At 37.9% G+C, this 24,943-nt stretch overlaps 1 protein-coding gene across 5 annotated transcripts in view; it reads right to left on the bottom strand.

The window, feature by feature from the left end:
- Window positions 1-234: 234 nt before the first annotated feature.
- ALG5 (ALG5 dolichyl-phosphate beta-glucosyltransferase) overlaps window positions 235-24,943 on the bottom strand; it is a 32,787-nt gene continuing 8,078 nt past the window's right edge. For 3 of the 5 annotated variants that reach the window (XM_060129037.1, XM_060129038.1, XM_060129042.1), the window contains 6 exons: window positions 22,650-22,742; window positions 18,764-18,877; window positions 15,178-15,237; window positions 9,579-9,730; window positions 2,550-2,635; window positions 235-441 (listed from right to left, as the gene is read on the bottom strand). In XM_060129037.1, coding sequence (XP_059985020.1) covers window positions 326-441; window positions 2,550-2,635; window positions 9,579-9,730; window positions 15,178-15,237; window positions 18,764-18,877; window positions 22,650-22,742 — 621 coding nt within the window. In that variant the 3' untranslated portion in view covers window positions 235-325. The remainder of the gene's footprint in view (window positions 442-2,549; window positions 2,636-9,578; window positions 9,731-15,177; window positions 15,238-18,763; window positions 18,878-22,649; window positions 22,743-24,943) is intronic. The other 2 variants (XM_060129039.1, XM_060129040.1) reach the window with 1 other exon arrangement.

Here is a 24,943-nt window from a genome sequence, read left to right on the forward strand (position 1 = left end):
AAGTTCATGAGAATAAGGCACTTTAGAGTAAGAATAATCGCTTCTGTCTTCTGTTTAAAAATTGTATTTCTCAGAATCATAATGATAATTAATCTAAACGGATAAAATTGCTAAAGCAAAAGAAAATCTGACTTTTGTTACCAACACCTTAAAAATTTTTGTGTCCAAAAGAGGTATAAATATTTGTACTGCTGGAGTAAATTCTTTAAAATTATCAAAAGGCATACAATGGAACAGTTTTATTCCAGCTTTATTTAAAATTTTAATTTCAAGTGAAATAATGTGACACTGATGGATAAGAATACAACCAAAGATGGCAAATAACCTAATTCACTTTCCTGGTTTGTTCAAGCCTCCAGGCACCAGTCAAATATCGAAGTCGTATAAGAAGTAGGTCCTTGCCCATCTGTAGCCAGCTCCAAAATGGAACTAATTTAGAACCTGCAATTTAAAAATAATTAAAAATAAATATATTTTCAGGAAACATAACAGTTTAAAATTGTATTTTAGAAGTCACGACCTTTGTGAGCTTCTAGTCACCTTAATTTAACTTACATTATTTATATTATATATGTATGTCTGTTAAACAATTCCTTTGTACATTTAAAAATGATTTTCGGGGGCAAATCTTCATGTTTTACACACTGCTTTTCAATCTCATGTACTACAGAGAATCAGATACACCTCTATACATAATACAAGCACAGATTAATAATCTGAGATAAGAAAGCCAAGACAAAAACCCAACATTTATTCTAATTCTACCAAAGGCTCTCAATCAGATAAAATAAATACACCTTAGCTATAGGCCATCTTCTTGTCCAGTGGTTGTCAAATGACAACATGCCAAGTGCAGTTGACTGCATGAGATCTGCCTCCTTGAGCATGTCTTAAAAGCTTATATTCCTTGATTTTACCCCTTGGAATTGTTTTTTTGGTAAGTCAGAAGCAGACCTGCCCTGCCCTCCAATCTCAGGTAACTGGCATGCTGGATGGTAGAGTGAAGTGGTAAAGACCACAGGACGATCACTGACAATTTCCAGATTGAAGCCCAAATGCTCTAGCTTCTTTCTCTGTTCCTTTCTTCCCACCTCTCCCCACCACCACAAGCTTTACTGAGGTGTAATTGGAAAATAAAATTGAAATGTATTTAAAGTGTACAACATGATGATTTGATAGCTGTATACACTGTGAAATGATTACCACAATGAAGTTAACACATCCACTGTAATTAATTTAAATCATGGATAAGAGATTTAAATATCTTCAAAGCCAAAGTGAGTGGTTTCTCTAAAAACAACAAAAACAAAACACCTGGAAGTGAAATAAAACTTGGGAGGATCTAAACCGTGAGAATTTCAGGTGGCCCTGCTCTAGTGGGGAGGCACCGATCGTATATGGCTGAGGGTTTGGGGATGATTAACAGAAAAACTGCTAAGTGCTGGTTATCGAGATTTAACACTCAACTCTCTGAGAAATGCAAGTGAGCAACTGATATAAAATGAAACATATTTTTACTTTTCCCCACTTCAGCTTCCCATAGAGTCTGTGCTGGGCACAGATCAACACAGACACATCCACCAAGCTGATCCTAACGAGCCTGAGGCATCCTTTCACCTGCTTCCATCCCCTTTGGTCTAGGCTGCTACTGTGGAGATTAGTCACACTGCTGTAAACTCAATATGATTCAGCAAGACTCCAAGAGGTCTACAGAGCTTGTATGATTTCCAGACGGGTTCCTACCCTTTTTCTGTCCCTAAACATGTGAAGTTGCTTACTTCAACAGTGACTTTTCAAGAGGAGGCCATGCTTACCTGGGGGAGAGGTGACTTTGAAAAACTCTCCAGTTAACTGCTCCTACACTGTGAATTAATTTAGGATCACTCTAAGGTAAGCAAAAGAGAACAATAGAATATATTTTAAATTCTAAACAGTGAGCGCTGTCTAAGCTTTTCTGAATAGAAATTATTCGGAAGTATGATAGATTTCACATTTTAAATCTTAGAAATCTTTACATTTTTGGTGTATGTACAGATGCCAGTTAAAAATCGGCTGTGAATGGATTATGGACATTTGGAGTAAAAACAACTAATTCCTCATTTAGCTTTGCACAGCGGTTTGTAGGTACTCAAAACTCACTGAGTAATGAAATAATACTAAAAAAAAATTGGTATTACAAACAATAAAGTTTATCTGAAGACTATTCACCTTGCTTCTAGCCTGAAATCACCATGATCCTGTCTACTGTACAAGTTTTTATTGAATTGCTTAGGCAAGCCAGTAGGCCTAATGAAGACCCTAAGAAGAGACTTCTTCTTCTTAGGAGAAGAAGGCATTTACAGAATGAATTATGGGCTTACAGAAGGCAGTAAGCCAGCTGGAGGAGGGTGGCAAGGATTAGTAGGCAGTACTTACTGTCTATGAAACTGCCTCTGAGTTAGGACAGCTGATCTGGGGTGACAGTAAAGCCAGCTGACTTCACTGGACAACTGTATGGTCTGACGTCTTCCCCCACTTAAGATCAGCTGTAATGTAAACAATATACTCACCTTCAATTTCAGTCCAGTTGACAGCAATTTCTGCTATTGGGATCTTAAAGAACTGTGCTATGTAAAGTAGTTCTACATCAAATGCCCTGAAATAGAAAATACATTGCTATTCATTTTTAAAAAGACAGAGTGTAATTAAATCTCTACCTTGGCATATTTTAAAGCAGCTTACACAGCAGATATAAAAGCTTATATTGTAAAAGTGAAGGCCAGATAAACATAAGGTCAAATAAAAGCAAAGTAGTTCAGGAGCTTCAAGGCAAATAATATAACATCGCGTGTCACTGCATAACATATAAATGAGAAATATGGCGTCTCTGTCACAACTCAGAAACTCTCAGAGGTAAAAACGGCCTCCTGGGCTCCAAGAGAAAATTTAATCCTGGAAATGTTCAAGATTGATGGTTTTCAAATCCCAACCTTAACTAGCTCAAGAGACAGAACTGATGGCATTTTCAACAGATTCAGAGAGCTGGTAAAACAGAACCTTGAGAAGCACTAGGAGAGAATGTTCTCAGTCACTTCAGAGCTGCTTGATTCCATTCTTCTACCGCCAAAGAATCAAGGGTTCTTTTCTAAGTACGGGGTCCCTGTGGCCTGCCTTCCCTCTTCCCCTCCCCAATGCCATCCTGGCCAATACAGTACTGGTAGCTGGTGGAACTGAAAAGCCAGTTTAGGCTGGCCTGAAAGGCCTCGTGGGTATAACTACATATATACATAGGAATTAGATACGTTGTCTCATTTTAACATACACTTAAAATCATCTCTAGCTTGAATTCCCAGCTCAGCCTTCCTTCTACCTAGGAAAGACTCTTTCTTAAAAAGCTCCTCTTCAATCAGCCCTTTGGTTTTGGTCGAATCTGCTTTCCTTAACATTTTTGAATCCTGACTTAGAAGTTTTCCTGGATTTTTACAAAATTCTCTCAACCAGTTGCTTCCTTTCACTGGCATTAAACTCAAAAAGAGAAGCACCACTGCCTGTGCTGCACTTCATGCTTTTACTTGTCTCAAAAAGCACTGAAGTCTTTCACTGTTTTGCTTTCATTCTTGAGACATGAAATGCCCCACTTTCTAGACTGCATGGAACACACTTCAGACTTCCCAGGCTTGGATATGAGCACAAACAAGAAAACGCCTAAAATCCACTTCTATCTGATTTCCCTGATTCCAGACAATCTGAATTTGGGAGTTCTGTTTTCTTGGCTACAATACCACCACCATCCATTATGCAACTAGTTTAAATCCCAAGTGTTTGGATAATTCAATATGAAAACTATTTTTTTTAAAACACTTAATGCTTTTCCTTATCCTAATAAAATATTTACCTAAGATGATAAAACCACCTACAAATGTGTTCTTTGTGTTTCTAAAAGGACTAAGTAAAACTTCCGTTAAGTAGAATTGTGACACTCATGAAAGAAGGAAATAATTTGAATATTAACCCTTAAAACTTTCCTTTAACATAAAACCAGAAAGTTACCTAATGGGCTGCTGAGTAATGCTAATTAATAATCAGATAAAGATTATTAAGTATTTCTCCAAAGATACCATATAGAATTAGTGACTTATCAAAGACACAAAACAACATAAAAATGATGAATGAAAAGGAGCGGGGTAAAAAAACCACCAATAAACTGAAATACAAATTAATTTTTTTATATTAAAAAAACTGAAAGGGCTATTCATCTTATAAACTATTATTTTTATTATACACTTCTCCCCTTAAACATTTTAGAAGACATGAGATGTTTATTTAAAAAAAAAACCCCAAAACAACAAAAAACCACAAAACAAACTGCAGTTCATATCACCGTATTACAAATAAGAGACCAATCTGTTACCAAAGGAAACATTATAATTAAAATACCAAGTACTTCTGGATGGAACCTTATGCCAATAAAGAGAAGCAGCATAAGGGTTATTCTCCAACTGAAATGACTTCTTGAGTTTTGGTAAATGTGGGGAGGGCAGAGTCACCACGTTTTCTTTTGTTATTCAGTTCCTGATACAGCTGTTACCTCAGGAACAGATGTATTTCTGAAGAACAAAGAGTGTGTTGAGACTCTGCTAAACATGGCACACACACACACCCTACTGCTCCCTCCTGAAATCCCACTAAAATTAAAACGACAATGATGGGATAACCATACGAGAACAAAGAGAAGATGAGAGTAACAACAAAAAAAATGTGAACGTTGGAAAGTAGCTAGACAAGTGGTAACTAGAAAGTAGACAACGGCAGAGGGAGAAGCCCAGAGCAGGTTAATGGGCACCACAGAGCCCCTGAGGCTCAGGCATCAAGGGCCCAAGTGACCTCTGTAAGTGGAGGTGCAGGTGGGCTGCAAACCGGAGGGCTCACTGAAAATCTGTATGAGATTCTCCTTTCTCCCAGCCGGTTCTGTGAATGCTGGCAGCCAGGATCATATTTCTTAGGCAGCAAATTGAAGGATCCCACTTTAGTGAAAATGACCAGCCCCAAACATAGTGACAGCTGGGAGTTACCCACACAAAATGGCCCCACTAGTTTAATTGGTAGTGAAATCTATCAGTCAGAGTTTGTGGACCACGCACCCAGCTGCTGATAAGCTAAAATTTTTAGCACCGTACTAAAGATATCTAAGGATAAACGTTAATGATAAAAACAAACATAAAGAAAAAAACTGGAGCAACAGAAACAATGCAAGGAAAGAAGAAAATAAAGTGTTAGTGGAAGCTACTGTAGTCATGAAACAAGAACAGATTTTAAAAAATGAATACTAGAATATAAGAATTGCAGGAAATTGAGGTTTTGATAGCAGAAATAAAAATTTAAAAGGAGGGTTAGATGATAAAATTGAGGAAATCTCAAAAGAAGAAAAATAGGAAGAGGGAGAGAAAATAAAACGAAAGGATCAATAGGGAAGCTCTATATCTGTTTTATAAGACAGAAGAGAGAAAAGACAGAGGAGATCATCAAAGAAATGAATAAAGGACATTTCTCAGAACTAAAGGACATGGGTTTCAAGACTTAGAGGGCCTCCTGAGTACTCAACAAAATGCATGAAAAAGAGCCATGTTAAGCCACTGAATCATGACATTTCAAAACACTGAATAAAAGGCTTCCAAAGTGGGGTGGAAAAAACATGCCATACACAAGGAATCAAGATTAGATTATTGACAGAATTTGACTTTTCCACAGAAACACTGATGCCAAAGACAACAGAGCAATGCTTTCCAAATCCAGAGGAAAAAGGATTTCCAACCTATAACTCTTTCTCCAGCTAACTGGTAAACAAGTGTGAGGGTAGAATCAAGGCACGTCTCTACATGTGGGGTCTCGCAGTGTCTTTCTCATATTTTTTAGGAGGTGTAAGAGAGGTGTGCTCTACTAAATTAGGATGGAAACCAAGGAAAACAAGATCTAGGACAGGAGCTGCAGCAGGCCAGGACACAACTAGAAAGAAAGAGCCAATGAGAAAGGCTTTCCATCTCCAAGAAAAAGATGGAATTGAGGCATAATCTGATGTGTCTGGGAACTTATGCTTCTGTCAGAGAGTGAGGACAAGTGTTAGATCCATGGTCAAGTAATGCCAGCAAAAAACTCCAGTTATTACCTTTAGAAAAACAAAAAGTACTACAACTATGTGGGTCGTATAATCCCGCTGCATGCTACGGCTCAAATTTGAATTCTCTTTACCCACCTATAACGATCAATGCTGAGCTAAGCAAACATTATTTGAAAACTGTATTAGGAGCATATCTGTGGAGGGTGTACAGGAGTTTAAGAGAACGAGATACTTGTCCATTGATTTCCTATTGTGGAAATTAATATCTAAAACTGAAAAACTGAGACGTAGCTATGCAGACCCATTGTTTTCAATGTGAAAGCAAACACCACAAACAAGCAGTAAAGAAATGAAAGTGACTAGAGTGAGGGAGCAGGAATGGGGGATGGACGGAGATGGGGCAAAGGACAACTGTTTTCTTGTTATAAGCCTGATGGAATGACTTTAAATTATAAACATGAATAACATTGATTAAAAATTTAAAAAAATTCACTAGAAGTACATTTCAAAGAATCCATTTAAAAATTATTCATAAATTGGGTCAAATTATACCTTAACATTAAATGGAAAGAATTTAGGTGAGGTAGAGTTCAGAGGATGGAGATTTTATATACATGTTTATATTTAACATTTAACATTACCCATACTCAAGTAATTCGGAATCAAAGAGATGCCTGTAGTCTTTTAACTTCAGCAGTACAGCGTATACCTTGAAGTGTTGTAATACCTAGAAACTCTACTTGACTTGGATTCCCTGAAAGTTACGAGAAAAATTTCAGTGAATCTTTAGAACAAGTCCTCTTAAAAAACCGTCTAAGGAGACACATATGGAAATGAGTGGATGCACAATTTGGTTTCTAAAACTTATGCTGCATAAGAAAAAACAAATCTGCTCTTTAGTCTTTCTTGATTGAAGTGAAGGAACAGAGATGTTTAAATAAAGACAATGAAACATAACTGTGGTGAAGGGTATACTGCTAATCAGGTTGATACATGTGTATTTGGTGTTCTCCTTTATGGGCACAACATAAACATAACTGGACCCTAAAGAGAGATGTGAGAGGCTAAAATTTTAAGTCAGGTCAATATTATGCCAATCAAATTGCAAATAAATAATTAAAAAGGCATGCACATGAAAATAAAATTTAAAGAAGAAAAAAATAAAAACATGTTTTTTAACTTAAAAATCCCATAAAACCTTGGAACAGTGCTGGCCAATACACTAGCCACATGTGGCTGGCTATTGGGCAACTGAAATGTGGCTAGTCTGAATTGAGATGTACTGTACTCTGAAGACATAGTACAAAGAAAAGCATGTAAAATAGCTCAGTATTTTTTTCATACTGAGTGCATGCTGAAATGACTACATTTATATTGTGTTCAATATAGTATTAAAATAAATGTCACCTTTCTTTTTACTTTTTAATGTGGCTACTAGAAAATGTAAAATTACATATATGGCTTGCATTTGTGTCTCATATTATATTTCTGTTGGACAATGCTGCCTTACAACAATCCTGACTTATAACAGTCCTGACAAGGAAACTTCATAATTTTTAAGTCATCAACCCTAACCCTAATGTTCTCCATTTTTAAATCCTTCCTTTTGAACTACAAAGAACCTAGCTCTTTGACCATAGATGGAGACACAACAACTGACTGAAAAATATCTAATGCAGAGGGAGGGCTTTATTTCTAGAGTGGCTTCTTTATAAATAAGATTCTCTGATTTTGGAGTCCATTAACTATCAATATATTTTATTCTTTAACATAATAGAAACATGCATCTAAATTTTAAAACCAAATACACATTACTTAAAAAATTTTAATCTAGGAAAGAAAGATTCAAAAACATGTTTGATAATTTTAATTCTGAAACTACAGTTTCTTTAAAGTTATTTGGGAAGATTATATGACATCTCTTTCTATGGAGATAACAGATCTTTGCAAATAGACACATGAAAGTTATAGAGACTATAAAAATGAACATCTACTGGAATAATTACGCAGACTCCCACCATGAACAGAATTCACACAGAACCCAGTACTAACAGTAAGTATTCTTTCAACAGTATTTACTGAGTACCTATGATGTGCCAGGCACTCTCTTTGCTATACAATAAGCAAAATCAGATGGGATTCTTGCTCTTGTGGAGCTTACGTTTTAATAGAGAAAAAGAAACATTACACAAATAAAACACTACAGATGTGACAGGTGCTACGAGAATGGCTTATGGCACTGCAGCAGCATACAATCAGGGGCATCTGATCTGGTACAGAGAGTGAGGGCAGGTTGTTCTAACGAAGATCTGAAGGATAAGGAGAACTTGACGGAGGAGCAGTGGGTGGTGAGAAGGAAGAATCCGCACATGGAGACTCAGGTGGGCCAGGCCGTAATATCAATACTGATACTGCCTATTGGTATCCCTCTCAAGGCCTTGGAAGGCACCGAAAGGCAATAGGAAGCAGAAGAGGTGCATCTGATTGATCACTTCTAATTTCTGAAGGGTCCCCTTGGACTGCAGCATAGGAACTGATGTCTTGGATTGTGGTGAAGATGAAGAGAAATGAAGGGACATAAAAGCTCAAAACAACAGGCCTCGGTCATGGGCTGGCTATACGGAGGGGCTGGGGGGAAGGCTGTAATGACGCCAAGGTTTCAGGCTTCTATGTGACTGTTATTCCCTAAACAGGCTGGGAGCCGAGGCGAGGTCTGGGACAAAGAGGCCGAATGCTGCTGACAGGTTCATTGAGACGGTAAGTCGTCATCTTAAACATGACCACTGGATTTAATCATAGGAGGGTAACTAGATGTTTAGATGGGAGGATGGGTGAGGAGTGAGTGGGAAGCGAAAAGATGGGGACACTGAATATGGACCACTTTTCCAAGAAAAGGTTCGCTGTGAAAGGAAAGAGGGCTAGAGTTGAAGGGGTGCTGAGGGCAGGGGTCAATGGAGAGGGTGTTTTTCTAATGGCAAGAGAAATTTAAACTTGAAAAAACTGATGGGAAAGATGTGGTTGAGAGAAAAGGCTAAATACACAGGAGAGAAAATAAGTGAACAGGATTGGGTTGTTAGAAGGTGGAAGGGGATGCAGAGGTCCAAGGATTGGTCTTAGGCAGGAGAGGGAACTTACTCCTGCAAAAGAAAGGAAAGGAGAGAAAGTGGGTACCCTCTTCTGCTTTGATATGTCTGAGCTTTTTCTTTTTTCTTTGAAGGAAAAAAAGGAAGCTTAAGGAAACAGGATGTTTTCAGGCCTCTCAATTTATACTGTCTACAATTAAAGTAAATATATAACTTTATACCCTATGTTTGGTTTGAGGTAAATAAGAACCAAACTAGTAAGGGTACAGATTAAGTTTACATATATAAGTGTCAATTTTGTTTAAACCTGGATGTTCGTTATGGGACTATAGGGCTGCTGCCCATTACCTGGAGAAACTGCTGTATAAGATACACCAGACACATTCCGGTTAGGAACCTACCATCGTTCAATGTGGAGAGATGAAAACGTCCGTGACGCTGCTTCTCGAGTTAATAATTTGAACCCACACTGTGTATCCCTGATTCCTTTGACACAAAGGAACCACACCAGAAAGTGGAACCCATACATGAGAAGAGTACGGAAGTAAGAACGCTGAAACAAAGACAAAATATAAATGACTTTTCTATTTATCTGTAAAGGAGACATTGAAAACACCTGGCTGTAGACAACTGCAACTTAATACTTAATTGACTGGGTCGATCTCACATATGAACGCCATTGTTCCATTAGCTGCACAGGCAAAGTCTATTCTAGAAACTGTGAGGACGCCTAATGCTTGGAGCTGGACAGAGGCTAGAAAAGTAGTTACTCACTTCCTGGAGGTGGAGTCAGACAAGAAGAATCACAATGCCTGTGAGAGTCAGGGCTTCAATGTGCCAGAAATGTACCACAGCAGTTGGAGGGCTGCTCTGAGCCAGGAGAACATCTCATTCACCTTATATTTTGTGCCCCCAACACATTTCAGTTTCAAAAAAAGGTGAGTTACCAGAATATCTTGGAAAAATGAAACACTAAGATTTCAACCTGAAGTATGATACCTAGCTAATAAGAATGTGATAGAAGAGGTACAGCAGAGTGTCACAGACTAGAAAGGAGTTTGAAACAAAAACCCAGTGTCTCTAACTATGACAGATATTTCTGATTAAATATATTTTAACAGGAAAGTTCTTTAATACTTTGGATATTAAACTTAAGTAGTCTAATCCTATCTGAGAATTCATTATTGTTATTAGTCGTTAATTTTATTATTAGTAGTAACATGACACATATTCCATTATTCATTAAACAATGCAAACTTTAAAAAAAATCATTAACTATCACTGAATTCAAGACTTTCATATTTAGGATTAAAAAAAGATAAGATCTCTTAACGTTTTCTATAATTATGGTAATAGACCCATGGAATGATATTTACATATGCACATAAGCAAACCAGTAAGAGTCTATGCAGAATATTTAATATCTCATCCTACTAAATAAAAGTCCTTTCCTCCTTTTGGATTTTCTTTTTCATTATTGTAATCTTTAGTATTGTTCTTCATTCACATGTCTTTTTCTATCACCATGGAACAAAATCATGACTCAACAGTGAAAAAATGATGGGAGAAAAGCCACGGAGCTGAGCAGGCCTATATTTGAATCCTGGCTCCATTAATAATTAGCAGGCTGTGGGCTTCCCTGGCGGTGCAGTGGCTGAGAATCTGCCTGCCAATGCAGGGGACACGGGTTCGAGCCCTGGTCCGGGAAGATCCCACATACCGCAGAGCAACTAAGCCCGTGCGCCACAACTACTGAGCCTGTGCTCTAGAGCCTGTGAGCCACAACTACTGAGCCTGCGTGACACAACTACTGAAGCCCACATGCCTAGAGCCCATGCTCCGCAACAGGAGAAGCCACCGCAATGAGAAGCCCATGCACCACAACAAAAAGTAGCCCCCGCTTGCCACAACTAGAGGAAGCCCATATGCAGCAACGGAGACCCAATGCAGAAAAAAATAAATAAATAAATTTATTTAAAAAAAATGATTAGCAGGCTGACCTTGAACAAGTTACTTCCACTCTCTAAATCCCACTTTTCTCATCTAGAATGAAATGCCTGCCTCACAAAGGTACTGTAAAGTTTAAATGAGATAATATTAAAGCCTTTAACCAAGTGTTTGGTACAGGAAGTAACAGAAACTTAATAAAAGCTTTTAATAAGGGAAGAAGGCTTGAAAGCTCACTTTAACCTCCTGACCACAGTTTCACTTGTGTATTAAATAGGGCAAGAAGGGAAGGAAGAATAAAATACTTATCTATAGGGTACATAAAACAAACTCTTTGAAAAGCTCTAGCACTTCTCACTGATCACCTAGAATCGTTAGTTATGTTTTGATGTAAGTATGTCTTACCTCTCTAAGCAGATAGGGCAGAAACCTCATCTTAAAATACTTTGGGAATCTCACAACAGCTTGCTCAGTGCCTTTCATTTAAAATATTTCCAATAAATACTGGTTGAGTGATTAAACCTCCAAAAGAGCATTTATGCTTAGGAAAGGAACAAACAGAAATCGAAAGACAGAAAAATAAAAATTGGCCTTCCCTGGTGGCGCAGTGGTTTGAGAGTCCACCTGCTGATGCAGGGGACGTGGGTTCGTGCCCCAGTCTGGGAGGATCCCACGTGCCGCAGAGCGGGTGGGCCCGTGAGCCATGGCCGCTGGGCCTGTGCGTCCGTAGCCTGCGCTCCGAGGTGGGAGGGGCCCACAGCAGTGAGAGGCCCGCGTACCGCAAAAAAAAAAAAAAAAAAGAAAAGGTAGAAAAATAATACCTATAAACTATTCTCCTTGAATGATTTTTAACATGATTTAGATGAGCTTACTAGTAACCAAATGAAAATATTCATGACTGCTTTTGCTTGGATGCTAATAGAACATTTTTGTTTGTTTTAGGATAATGGCTATTTTTTTAAAAAACAGAAACATGTTGAGTTCACATGAGAACTTTAACTATTTGATTTCTAACATATTGAAAAGCATAACAATATAATCTACAAACAACTGGAACTTTAATTTTTAAAACTTGGCAAAATATCTTAGAATTTAGAAGACATCTAAAAACATACTACAGGATAGACTTATTTAGTTAAATGAAGGTAACAAAGTCATAGAATAGCATTGTATGAACTTCTGAAGTAGATATTTAAAAACATTCACTGCTTTAATATTAACAATCATCTCTAATGTTTATGAAATGTAAACAAGGAATTCAGGTGAAATTTAAAGCTGACTGGTAATTTTATTATCTTAAAAAGAGAAGTTAAAGAAGTCCTAAGACTGAAGCAGACTCTTCAAAAAAAAATCTAAAGAGATCAAACAAACAGTAATGGATTCTATTTTGAATCATTTAAAAATGATAAGTTTGAGAATACCCAGACAATATAAACATGACTGTTTTAACTGTTATACAGAACACATGGGCATATGAACACTTTTAAGGATGCCTGAAAGACTCCAATGGTGCTGTATCATGCATGTTTGTCTTCCAAGAGAGCAACAGAACAGACGGTAAGATTAACTGAGAATATGTGTAAAGGTATTTAGGACAGATAAGACTGAAAACTAGTTAAGCTACTGAAGTTGCTGTTTACTATCTTGGTTAATTAATACTTTTATAATTTTCTCACTGTCCACAGATCGATCACCATGCAGGATCTATATTACCTATGGCACATTAAGAGAACACCCTAATGGCTGAGAACTGGAAGGCCACGCCGCACTTTCTTGGACACGTGGCAGATGGTTGTGTTGCCCCTTGGAGATGACCTTCTATAAGACAGGTATAGTTCTGTGAGAATCACCTGGACCTGAACTACAAGCCTACTCAGCAGGAGTTATACGTAGCATCTGCAGAGGACAACTGCTGATCTCTAGTCAGTGGACCAGTTTACCCTTTCTTTCTAGAGTAGCAGCCAATTCTGTAGGGTCCAAAAGCACTATGTCAGTAACTAAGTTTTACAGATGGAGGAATGGATGGATAGATGACAAGATAAATTATAAACGCATGGATCCTGGAATAGATCCCTTGATGACTGGTTAAAAGCATCACTAGGTAAAAGAAGGTTCAGACCATAGCACAGCCTCATCTTACTATTCTGGAAAAAAATTGAAAGAGTTTTCAACCAATGGAAGTTCTAAGTGAGAGAATTTGCACCGTTAAAAACAAAATCAGAAACCACAGTTCTTTTCTACTGCCACCAACAATACAGGTCCCAACTGTTTCTTGCCTAGATTACTTCAACTGCTTCCTAATTACTGCCTCCTATTTCTCCAACCCTTTTTCCTTTCCAAGTAGATAATCCTCTTTTCCCCTATCTACATATATATTTTAAAAAAGGACCAAATTTACTCACAAAACCCTTAAGTTAACATCAGTCTATTTTCATTAAGTGTTTTTTATACAATTATACTGTATTTACAATATCATACTGTTTTTTCTCCATACAACCTAATATTTTAGTATTTCCCAACATGATTATACAGTCTCCATTATCATCTATTTTATCACTGCATGACATTTCGTCCAGGGGAAATATGTACACTTTCTAGTGTTGGGATTTAGTATTTTACAGTTTCTATATTTCACAATGATAAATAATGTGCTGAACATTTCGCACATGCACTTTTTCTTTCCTTATCTCTTGTGTATCAGTAAAGTGATGAAGTTGGACTAGCTAATCTCTAAACTCTTTCAGTGTTAAATTTCTAGGAGTTTGATTCTGTATGGTTAACAGATTAACCTTTTTGAAACACCAATAACAGTCCATAGGGTTATAGAGTTACAATTGGACTAGATGCTGAAGATGTTAAAATTATTTATTTCTTAAAAAAAGGAGGGGCTTCCCTGGTGGTGCAGTGGTTGGGAGTCCGCCTGCTGATGCAGGGGACATGGGTTCGTGCCCTGGTCCGGGAAGATCCCACATGCCACGGAGCCTACGCGTCCAGAGCCTGTGCTCTGCAACGGGAGAGGCCACAACAGTGAGAGGCCCGCGTACCGTGAAAAAAAAACAAAAACAAAAAAAGGAAAGTTCAGGTTTCCACATTTGAGCAAAATCCTTAAGGGATTTTATGACTCTGCCATCAGTATATCTTGGGAAAAAAAAGAGAATATTTTCATGTCCTACTTCAGAATCACTAAGGGAAAGGTTCAGTCTTTTATTCCGCTGGTTCTCAAACTCTGGTATGCATAGGGTGACCTGGGAAACTGTTAAAAAGGCACATTCCTGGTCCCGTGGCTAGAGTCTGACTTAGTGTCTGGGATTGGCCTAAGAACATGCATTAAAGGAAAAACACACAAACAAACAAAACACCCCAGATAATTTTGACCTTGCACTGAAAATACGGCTTTATTCTTGATCTACTTGACCAATCTAGTAGATGAACTGTTAAGAATATAATGGACAGTTACGGAGCTTGATACATTAGGTCTACGTTTTCAAGTGAAAAAATAATTAAAATAAAAAATACTGCATAGAGTAGTTCCTTATTATATTTTTTTCCTCAAAATTACTCCAGCTTCTTAGCCTGATCTGTAAATTACAACCTGAAGAAGTTAATGTCTTCAGTGATTTTTTTGAATATACTAAAAAGGGCAGTACAACTTTACAAATCTGAAGGTATAATGCTTTTCTAAGAGGAACAGTTAAAAACAAATTTAAACTTTGAATAAAACTTAAAATATAGTACTTAAGTGTGCTGACATGAGAAAAACTAAAGGCAAGTTGATAGGTTCAAAAATGGATCATTTGGAGAAATTTGCCTTATATAATAACTGAATGGGGACTCTCTTTGTGTCTTAAAAAAAGAGCTGCTTGTATCCAAAATCAAAGTGAAGTCTACATCCTCCCTGTATACTCATGAAAAAAAAAAAAAAAATCAATTCCTGAATATGCTAATCCTTTCTTCTGAAAGGAACCTCATCTTTATGAGATTAAGTATGAAAGCTTATCTCATGCTAATGTGTATGTAAAAAAGGAGAAAACTGATCCATGATGAAAGCCTCACCTGAGCAATTGATTGTTTTTCCAAATGAGCTCGAGATCCACATGCAATAGCCATTTGATCCTGAGGAAAAAAGCAGTGAAATAAGTATCATTAATAAAAATATTTATTGTCAATGTGAATACCTCATTTTTTAGAAACTATTTTTTAAAAAAGTAACATTAAATATCTTTAAAGGTTTACTGAGGAATTCAGAATATGTACAACTTAAACAACTCTAATTGTATTTACCAAGATGACACTATTCAGGGCTAAATATAAGGGGCATGCATTATTTCAAAAGTCATATATTTAAGTGATTTTTCTAATTGAAAATACTGTATCAATATAATTATAAAAAAAGTAGTAGTATTAGAAAGAAAAGGGTTATCTGTAGATGGTATTTTATATATAATCATTACATTATGGAAACCCAAGAATATCAACTGAAAACCTACTACAAACAATAAGAGAATGTAAAAAGATGAGTGGGCACAAAATGAATATATATATAATATTTTAGCCTTCATATGTACAAACAGTGATCAGAAGATATAATGGAAGAAAAAACAGTATTTATAACATCAATAAGAAAAATCTATAAACTTTACAAGAAATGTGGCAAGATCTAAATAAAGGAAAGATATAAAGGCAACCAAAGGAAACAAAAAAATCCAGCCACAGAGGGCATGCCATGACCATGGATGAGAGGATGCACTGACAGCACTGAAAAGGCAATGCTCATTAAGCTGATCTTTAAATTTAATGCCATACCAATGAAAACATAAAAATAACTTTTCATTGATTTAGACAAGCTGATTTGGAAGTTAATATTGAAAAATAAAGAACGAAGAAGAGCCGAGAAAATTCTAAGAGTGATGAAGGACTAGCTCCAGAGGATTTAAAAATACATCATAGGGCTTCCCTGGTGGCGCAGTGGTTGAGAGTCCACCTGCCGATGCAGGGGACACGGGTTCGTGCCCCGGTCTGGGAAGATCCCACATGCCGCGAAGCGGCTGGGCCCGTGAGCCACGGCCGCTAAGCCCGCACGTCCGGAGCCTGTGCTCCGCAACGGGAGAGGCCACAGCAGTGAGAGGCCCGCATACCGCAAAAAAACAAAAAACAAAACAAAACAAAAACTCAACATTTATAGTAACAATGCAGTAAATTGGGTTAGGATTAGAAAAAAAGATGACATCAGAACTCCTTTCCTTTTCAGAGGACCTGGATTTATAAGAGGAAGGTTCAGATTTTTTTTCCAGTGTATGGTTTGGTTCACCCCCTGACTTTGGCTGAATCATTTAACTTTTCTTTGCCCCACCACAGAATGACATATAGGCAGCTAACAATCTGACACCTTCCACTCTCCCTCCCACTCTTGGGTCCCCAAGGTAGAGAAATAATGTGGGAGAAATATACCAAGTCTCCATAGATTCTCTGGAGAGAACTAGGATATCAAACCCAAGAATTTCACCAGTTGGACTTTTCTTTTAGCTTATCATGATTTACTAAGAGATGAAAAAAGACATACTTTTTTTAGTAAGAGTGAACATGTAACATATCCAATAATAATTTAATAATTTCACTGTCCAAAATCACTTTGATTTTGGACATGCTCTACATCTGTGTCAGCCAATAAGGTAGCTACTAACCACATGTATTTGCAATGTGGTCAGTGAGACTGAAGAAGTAAAATTTTATTTAATTTTAATTGACTTAAATAGCCACATGTAGCTACTGCTTTGAACAGCACAGGTAAAAGGGATATTTGCAAAACTAATTCTTTTAAGAATGATATTAGTTAATTTATTTAGTATCTTGAAAAAACAAATGGGAGTGGGTGATGGTGGAGGAAGAAACAATATTTCACAAACTATGAAATTAAATAGATATTTATTCCTAGGAAGAGAAATATGAGATGAATTTTTATAATTATTATTAAATTTTCTGGGTTTTGGATGTTTCGCTTTAATAGGTTTTCTATGTGTGGTGTTTTAAATTGTTTACTTTTTGAATGATCAGGAATTATTTTAACAAATATATAATAATATTTTAACAAATATAATAATTAAGTTTAAATTTGGTCTATTTCATTCATGGATAGTTCCATTTATTGATCTTATTTTGGCCCTCAATTTGTTTTCTTAAATCTGCAATTGTCATCTCACCTTCAAATTGCCTGTGTTGCTGAATTCTTACTTTCATTAAGTATTATTTCTTTAGCAAAAATTTCTTTCTGCAATTGTCATCTCACCTTCAAACTGCCTGTGTTGCTGAATTCTTACTTTCATTAAGTATTATTTCTTTAGCAAAAATACTCTTGTGTAATTTTATCCTTTTCCTTGGATTACACTGGCTTTCAGATGGGGTTTATCTTCCTTTTGTATGAAACTTTCTTTAATTCTTTTTCTGTAGTAATATGTTGGTGTAGCTGCCATTTATTTCTTTTCATTTTGTCATGATTAACATGGGTAGCTCTTGTACAGTATAGGTGAATTCTCCTTGATAAACTTCTACCTTTCGTGATACCTATTTTTCCCTTCTGAACTAGAGTCTCAAGGCCTGAGGATTATACTTGGTGGTGGCGGGCAGCACCCTAAAGCTCTATGTAGCTTTCCTGGGTTATCTGGGTTCCTTGCTGTTGTGAGATTTTGTCGTAGCCTGTACAAGGACAAGGGTACACTCCTCTGAGGAATGGATCCAATCACGTGGATCTGTGATCAACCCAAACCCAGTCTGAGGCCAGGACAATGGTGAGCCCTAGCAATTTCCGCTTCTGCTAGAATCCTGGGATACGGTTGTCTATGGGTGCTAACTCATTCTTGAAGTCTGATTCTTTCTAGATTGGGAATATTTTTAAAAACGCTCAGAATTTGATAAATTCATCTTCTTTCTCTAAATGGCTTTTAAGAGGTGGGAATGGCACCAAGATTTTCTTTCTTTCCTCAACCTCTACTTTTTTTTTAAAAACAAATGTTGATACTGGCTTTATTCATAATTGCCAAATGCTGGAAAACAGTCCAAATGTCCTTCAACAGTTGGACGGATAAAGAAACTGTGGTACACCCATACAATGAAATATTACTTAGTGATTAAAAGGAACAAATTGCTGATATACATAGCAATTTGGATGAAAGTCGAATGTATTATACTGAGTGAAAGTCAACCTCCACTTTCTGAAGTTATGGCACGAACTTACACATAATCTTTTTTTGAGAGACTGCTGCTTGTGTTTTGTTTTTGTTTGTTTCATCAAAAACAAGAGTCTGGTGATCCAGTTTCATTTCACATCTTTACCCAGAAGTCTCAGTCTATGCTTTTAAATAAAAGACTTAGCTAAATATGCATGATAAATATTAAAACTCTGGTAGAAGTAAAGCAATTTAAAATTGAGACGGACAGAATATTAAATAATTGTCAAGTGAATCTCAGAAAATCAGCAAATGTTTATAATAAAATATTAGCTCTTCTGTGGGACTGTATACAGGAATTTCACACCAAAAAAAAAATCTCCCAATTGTTTAACTTACAGGTAAATATCATTTTAACTTTACTTTAGACCCCCTCTATTCTTTAATGAATATTGTTTAAACTATATTCTTATACTCACAGGCCAAGGCTGTAGGTCATTCAATCCTTTTTCTAATTTCTCAATATCTGGAAACTTTGTGGCTCCATCGGCATCTGCCATGAGGATCTTTTCTCCTCGAGAACTGAATACACCCTGGATTTAAAAATTTCAAAGAAAACAAAGTTGCTTAAAATCAAGGTTAAATTCGGTGACATATCAGTTTGTTAAATTCGGTGACATATCAGTTTGTACTTAAAATATCCAAGAATTAAATATTAGGTATGAAATGGCAGAAAAAGGCCGAAGTTCACTGAACGTAAATTACATTGATAAGATCTTTCCAAAAGTAGCTAATGTCTATTTCATGATTTTTAAAACTTTGTGAAGTCATACTATTAATACCTTGGAAAATATCAAGATAAGAAAATAGATTTGGATAAGTTAAAGATATGCTGCATCAGTAAGAATAAAAATGTAAAATATCTATCATAAATATTATATCTGTATTGTATATGTATTATGCTGCATATAAGGGATCAGGGGTCCTTACAGCAGCATAGGAAGAACAAAACATAGATAGCTTTGCTATGACATGCATCATAACATGATAGATCTTCACTATCTTTTATTATGGAATCTAAAGTTTTTAAATTAATTGTTGAATAAAGAAATGTGGAATGTCACTAAAATTTAGAAAGTATGGATATATTCAAATGTTATTTTGCTATCTGAGGCATCTGACACTTAGCAAAATTACGCCATTCAATTTTGAATTGATTGGTCTTTTGGGCAGAATATGGCTCTACGAGTGTATATTTCACTCAGAAATAAACTATGCATAACTCTTCACTTGATCTTAGCCAAAAGGCCAAAAAGTGATTTACGCATCAACTCTTAATTTCATGGTGCATGTGAGTGAATACAGTGTGTCTTAAGTGTAAATATATTTATGGTTTGATACAGAATACAGCTTTGATGTCACTCAGCAGTGTGGCTATAGATAAGATGTATGTATACAAATCTAGACAAATTTGATCAATTATTGTATAGTATAAGGCTAATTAGTATCTGTAATTTTCTTTATCATATCTGTTAGAATATGGGTAAAAAAGCAGAAATAAAAATGTTATATTTAATCTATAAACATTATTAAGTTTTGGAAAAGAGTAAACATTACAAGGCACAAAATCTGTAGCTATACGTTTGAAATAAAAAAAACGATAAAGGACTATTTCAATGATACCTGATAAGGCTGAACTGTAGGTTGTTACACAATATTAATGGAAAATTGCCTTCGCCCTCAAACTTGTTTCAGCCACCTCATCGTTTTCTTTAAAGGGGGCTTTTGAATGCCTGCTACTCTCACATCCTATCTGGATGGCCTCCACTTCACTGCCAGACTTCTTGGAAAGAGCTAAGTTAGCTGCTCCCAGAGTTGTCCATTCAGTCACACCCTCTCCCCTCTGTTCTTTCTGATTTTTCTTCTTCCTCATGTGCCTCTTTGCCCCAAGGCTTGGTTCTTGGCCCTCTTTTCCTTCTATACCCTCTTCCTTGCCAACTGAATGGCTTCAACTCTCAGCTGACACATGTGGATGACGCTCACACCCTCTCCACCAGGCTATTCTGGATACCACTACTTGGCATCTCAAACTCAGTATGGCTCAAACTCAACTAAACATATTGTCTCTTAAACCAGCTCCTCTTCCAGTGTTTCACCTCTTCTCTAACGACATCCTCCCCCTCTCAGGTACCCAAGGCTACTTACTGGTAACTCATTGCTCTCTCCGATCACCTGACACAATTCTACCTCACTTTGCATACCTCTCATATTCGTCTTTTCCTCTTCCTCTGTTGTGTCACCATCATAATCCAAATATTCATGGTACCTTGCCTACACCACTGTGCTGGCTGCTGTCACTCTGTCAATGGTGAAAGTCTAGCAGCCTCTAGCCTAAAGTCTGTGATCTACACCCACATAACCCTCCAGAGTATCTCTAAAGTCAAGCCTCATGTACCACTAGAAGTTCGTTGTTGTGTCTTTGTTCATGTTCTCCTCTGCAAGCTCCCTGCCTCGAATTTTGCCCAGAGAATTCCTAATCCTCCTTCAAGAGTTCATCCAGAATTTATCTCCTGTGGGAAGTCTTTGCTGCTCCTCCCAGAGCATTTATACTGGAGCATTTATAACACTAGTGAACTATGATACCCTACGGACAGGACAGGTATCTTTCATCTTGGCATCTCTAATGAAGTACGTGGCACTTAGTGAGCACTCAAATGTGGGCTGAATAAATAAATGAATGGGTGCATTTAAAGCCCACGATGATATTGCATCAATCTTATTTTCTTTTTCTCCTTTCTGCATATCCTGTGACCCTGTCAGAGAAAACTCACTGCTTCTAGTACATACCCCAAGAGTTCCTACTTCTGTCTTTTCTTGCTCTGCTGACTGGCATGCTCTTCTCTCAAATCTTTCTCCATATGGGATCAGGGAGGTGAAGAGCACGATTTCATGGTTAAATCAACCCAATCCAAATCTTGCCTTAATATCTATGTGACGTTGAGTAAGTCACTTTACCTATCTATGTCTCAATTTCCTCATCTATATAATCAAAATAATAGGACCTAACTCACTGAGATGATGTGAGGAGGTTTAAATGTGATAATTATGTTGAAGTGGTAAATTTTTGCTGTCCAGCTCAAAATAATCAGTCAGCAAGTGGAAGCCAGTGTTCACCATCGTTGGAGGCCTGGCTTCAGGGACATATCTTTTGTGAAGTTTGCTATTTTACTCGTGTGCCCAAGGTTGCTAGTTACCTACCTAATACCTATTCTTTTCTTCTTCCTTACAAATGAAACCCTGATTTGGCCGAGAATGAAAATGTCAGAAAAAACATCTCTCAGCCTTCCTTGGAAATAGGGGTGGCTCCGTGACCCTGTTCTGGCCAGTCACTGGGTGGAGCTTCTGGGAAAGTTCCTTAGAAGGGACAAACTAACTGGCGTGTGTCTTTTGCCCTCTGCCCTTCCTGTCTGGAATGAGGAGGTAATGGCTGGTGCTCCCGCAGTCACTTTGTATGCAGGTGGGCAGGAGGAAGAGGGAGCGAAAAGGCAGGAAGCTGGGTTCCTGAGGACATGGAGTTGTTGAATGAGCCCTGCACTGCCTACATCTAGACTTCTTCGGGAGGCACAAAATAAATAAATTAACCTCTACATCATTTAAGGCACTGTTGTTTGGATTTTCTTTCACATATCTTGCTTTTAGATCTTTTTCAGTGTATCTTGATTCCTACCTGATATGCCTCTGCTGAAAGTAACCTCTTCTTTGCTGGAACTTCTACTGTAGCTCATCTGTGCCTCTCTCATAAGTACAATCACTTTTTGTATTAGACTGTAAATTACATCAGGAGTGACCATATCAGACTTATCTTTTTTTTTTCAGTCACACTGTGCAGTTTTTGGGGATCCTAGTTCCCAGACCCCTGCAGTGGAAGCATGGAGTCCTAACCACTGGACCACCAGGGAAGTCCCAGATTTATCTTAATTCACACTACCATGTTTTGCATAGCACCTTCATATAGGTAAAACTCAATACATGAAAGCATTTTGTAAACTGCAAAAAATCATGTAATCTTATTATCTGGTAACTATGTCAAAGACACATAAGAGACAGAGGGCAATGTTTTCAACTCTGAATAAGATAAACATTTTCCTGAGTCACCCAGTATGTTATAGATATGGCATGATATTTTTAAATTTGATATTATATGTACATATATGCATGAAGTTATTATTAAAAGCAATTTACCACTAATTTGAAAGACTAGTATTTAACTAGCTGGCTGTAGGACATACATGTACTGTAATCTGCAAAAGAGGTTATTCAAAATACCTTTATATTTCAAATAAAAATGCTGAAATTAGGTATTACCATCCTAATAGCTCCGCCTTTCCCACGATTCTTCACCAGCGTTATCACTCGAACTTTGTCACTTCCATATTTCTGGCAATATTTAAAAGCTACCTGTCAAATTATATAAAAGTCAGAATAAAATAAATTTGAATTCCAAGACAGCAATATAAACTGGGTCTCTGATTTTGGCTTAAACACTGCTATTCTAATTGCCCTCTCCTTGTGACTAGATTATACCCACCGCACATTTTGGTGGCCAAGAGGAGTTGTTGAATTCCTGGTGCCAAGATCCAACACTGACCTACTAGGTCGAAGTCACAATTCACTTTCCTGCAGAGGAAACACCAGAACAGGCAGTGGCCATCTCTTATTCTCTTGACTTTTTTGCCTAGGCTACCAAGCTGCTAGAAAAAGTAAAAATAAAACCCATGCTCTAGTTGACTGGTACATATTTTTTTTTTGTGTGTGTGTTATGCGGGCCTCTCACTGTCACGGCCTCTCCCGTTGCAGAGCACAGGCTCCGGAGGCGCAGGCTCAGCGGCCCTGGCTCACGGGCCTAGCCGCTCCGTGGCATGTGGGATCTTCCCGGACCGGGGCACGAACCCGTGTCCCCTGCATCGGCAGGCGGACTCTCAACCACTGTGCCACCAGGGAAGCCCTGGTACACATTTATGATTGGGCTCCCAATACTGCCTAATGACCTGTTTACTTGTCAGCAACTGACCTCATTCCGCAGAGAAGCTGTTTGTATCCTAGACCATTTTCCCCAAATCTTCTCACTCGAATTCCTGGCTCTCAGCAGATAATCATCCACGATCTGTCCTCTTCTGAATCTTCAATCTCTTCCTCTTTTCTGGGTCCTCAGCCTCTAATATGCTCAAAACTCCAGCATCTTAAACATCTTCCTCTGACTTCACTATTATCTTAAGCGACTGCCATTACTCTTTGATCTAGTATCAAAGTCATGAAATGCTGATCTGTATTTGCTATCAACATCTCTTTGTCCCTCATTCAGACTTCAAGCCATTGGGGTGTGGCTCATGCCCTTTGCTTTTCCACATCACCCTCCGCAGAACCTCTTCATCACCCCTTGCCTCTGAGGCTCATTTCCATAGGCAGTTGTGAAGTTATTTCTTTTTTAATTTTTGTTTATTTATTTTTGGCTGCATTGGGTCTCCATTGCTGCGTGTGGCCTTTCTCTAGCTGTGGTGAGCGGGGGCTACTCTTTGTTGCGGTGCACGGGCTTCTCATTGCAGTGGTCTCTCTTGTTGCGGAGCACAGGCTCTAGGCATGCGGGCTTCAGTAGCTGTGGCATGTGGGCTCAGTAGTTGCGGCTCACGGGCTTAGTTGCTCTGCGGCATGTGGGATCTTCCTGGACCAGGGCAATCCCTGTGTCCCCTGCATTGACAGGTGGATTCTTAACCACTGTGCCACCAGGGAAGTCCCAAGGATTAATATTTTAGTGCCTGACACACAGCCTGGAATTGATTAATCTCAGTGAACAAGGGTAGCCACCATCCTTTGTACATACTCTTATTATAGGACTGTGGTGGCACTGTTAGATGCTTACCCAACAAACAACACCTCCTTCCTTGCTCCTTTGGCCCCAGTCTGCATAGTGACAGTGTGTGCAGTACTAGGAGATGAATCATTATTGGTCCAAATCCTCTTTACCATGTATTTATACTTTCCCAGACCCTCTTGCAGGCAAAGGTGGCCATGTCACCAAAGTTCTGCCTCAGGGACTCTAGGGGAGGTCTGCTGGAAGGTGGGAGCTTCTTGTGAAGATTTTTATTCCTGGTTATAAAAGGAGAGAGGCACACAAGAGAATTCTTAATGTCCTGACTGTCTCAACTGCCTCAGGATCAGTGATATTTGGAGCTGTGCCCATTTGATGATGAGGGAGTGTGTGGTAACTGAAAAGACGTGGATCCAGCCACTTGACACTGTCCAAATGCTGAAACAACAATGTCCAGACCTTCTGGCGTATGAGATAATCAAACACTTTCTGTTACATAAGCTCCCCTCATGAGACACTTTCTAACTGATGAAAATATCGAACACATTGTGCTCTATTTCTCTGGAGCGTGTCTCCAGTATTGGATGTGAAGTCCTTGAAGGTAGAGGCAGGGCTCCATCTTTGTATTTTAGCACCAGTCCTACTCTTTGACTCATGTTAATGGCTCAAGAAATGTCTATTCAGAGAACATTTATTTGAGTTGCTGATGTTTATTCTGGGGTGGCAGAAAGCATGATAGTCATCATAAGACCCAAACCAGGAAGATGAAGTCACTGGACATGCAGCTGAGTGC

The sequence above is a fragment of the Lagenorhynchus albirostris genome, chromosome 18 (genome assembly GCF_949774975.1).
Source record: "Lagenorhynchus albirostris chromosome 18, mLagAlb1.1, whole genome shotgun sequence".
NCBI lineage: Eukaryota > Metazoa > Chordata > Mammalia > Artiodactyla > Delphinidae > Lagenorhynchus > Lagenorhynchus albirostris.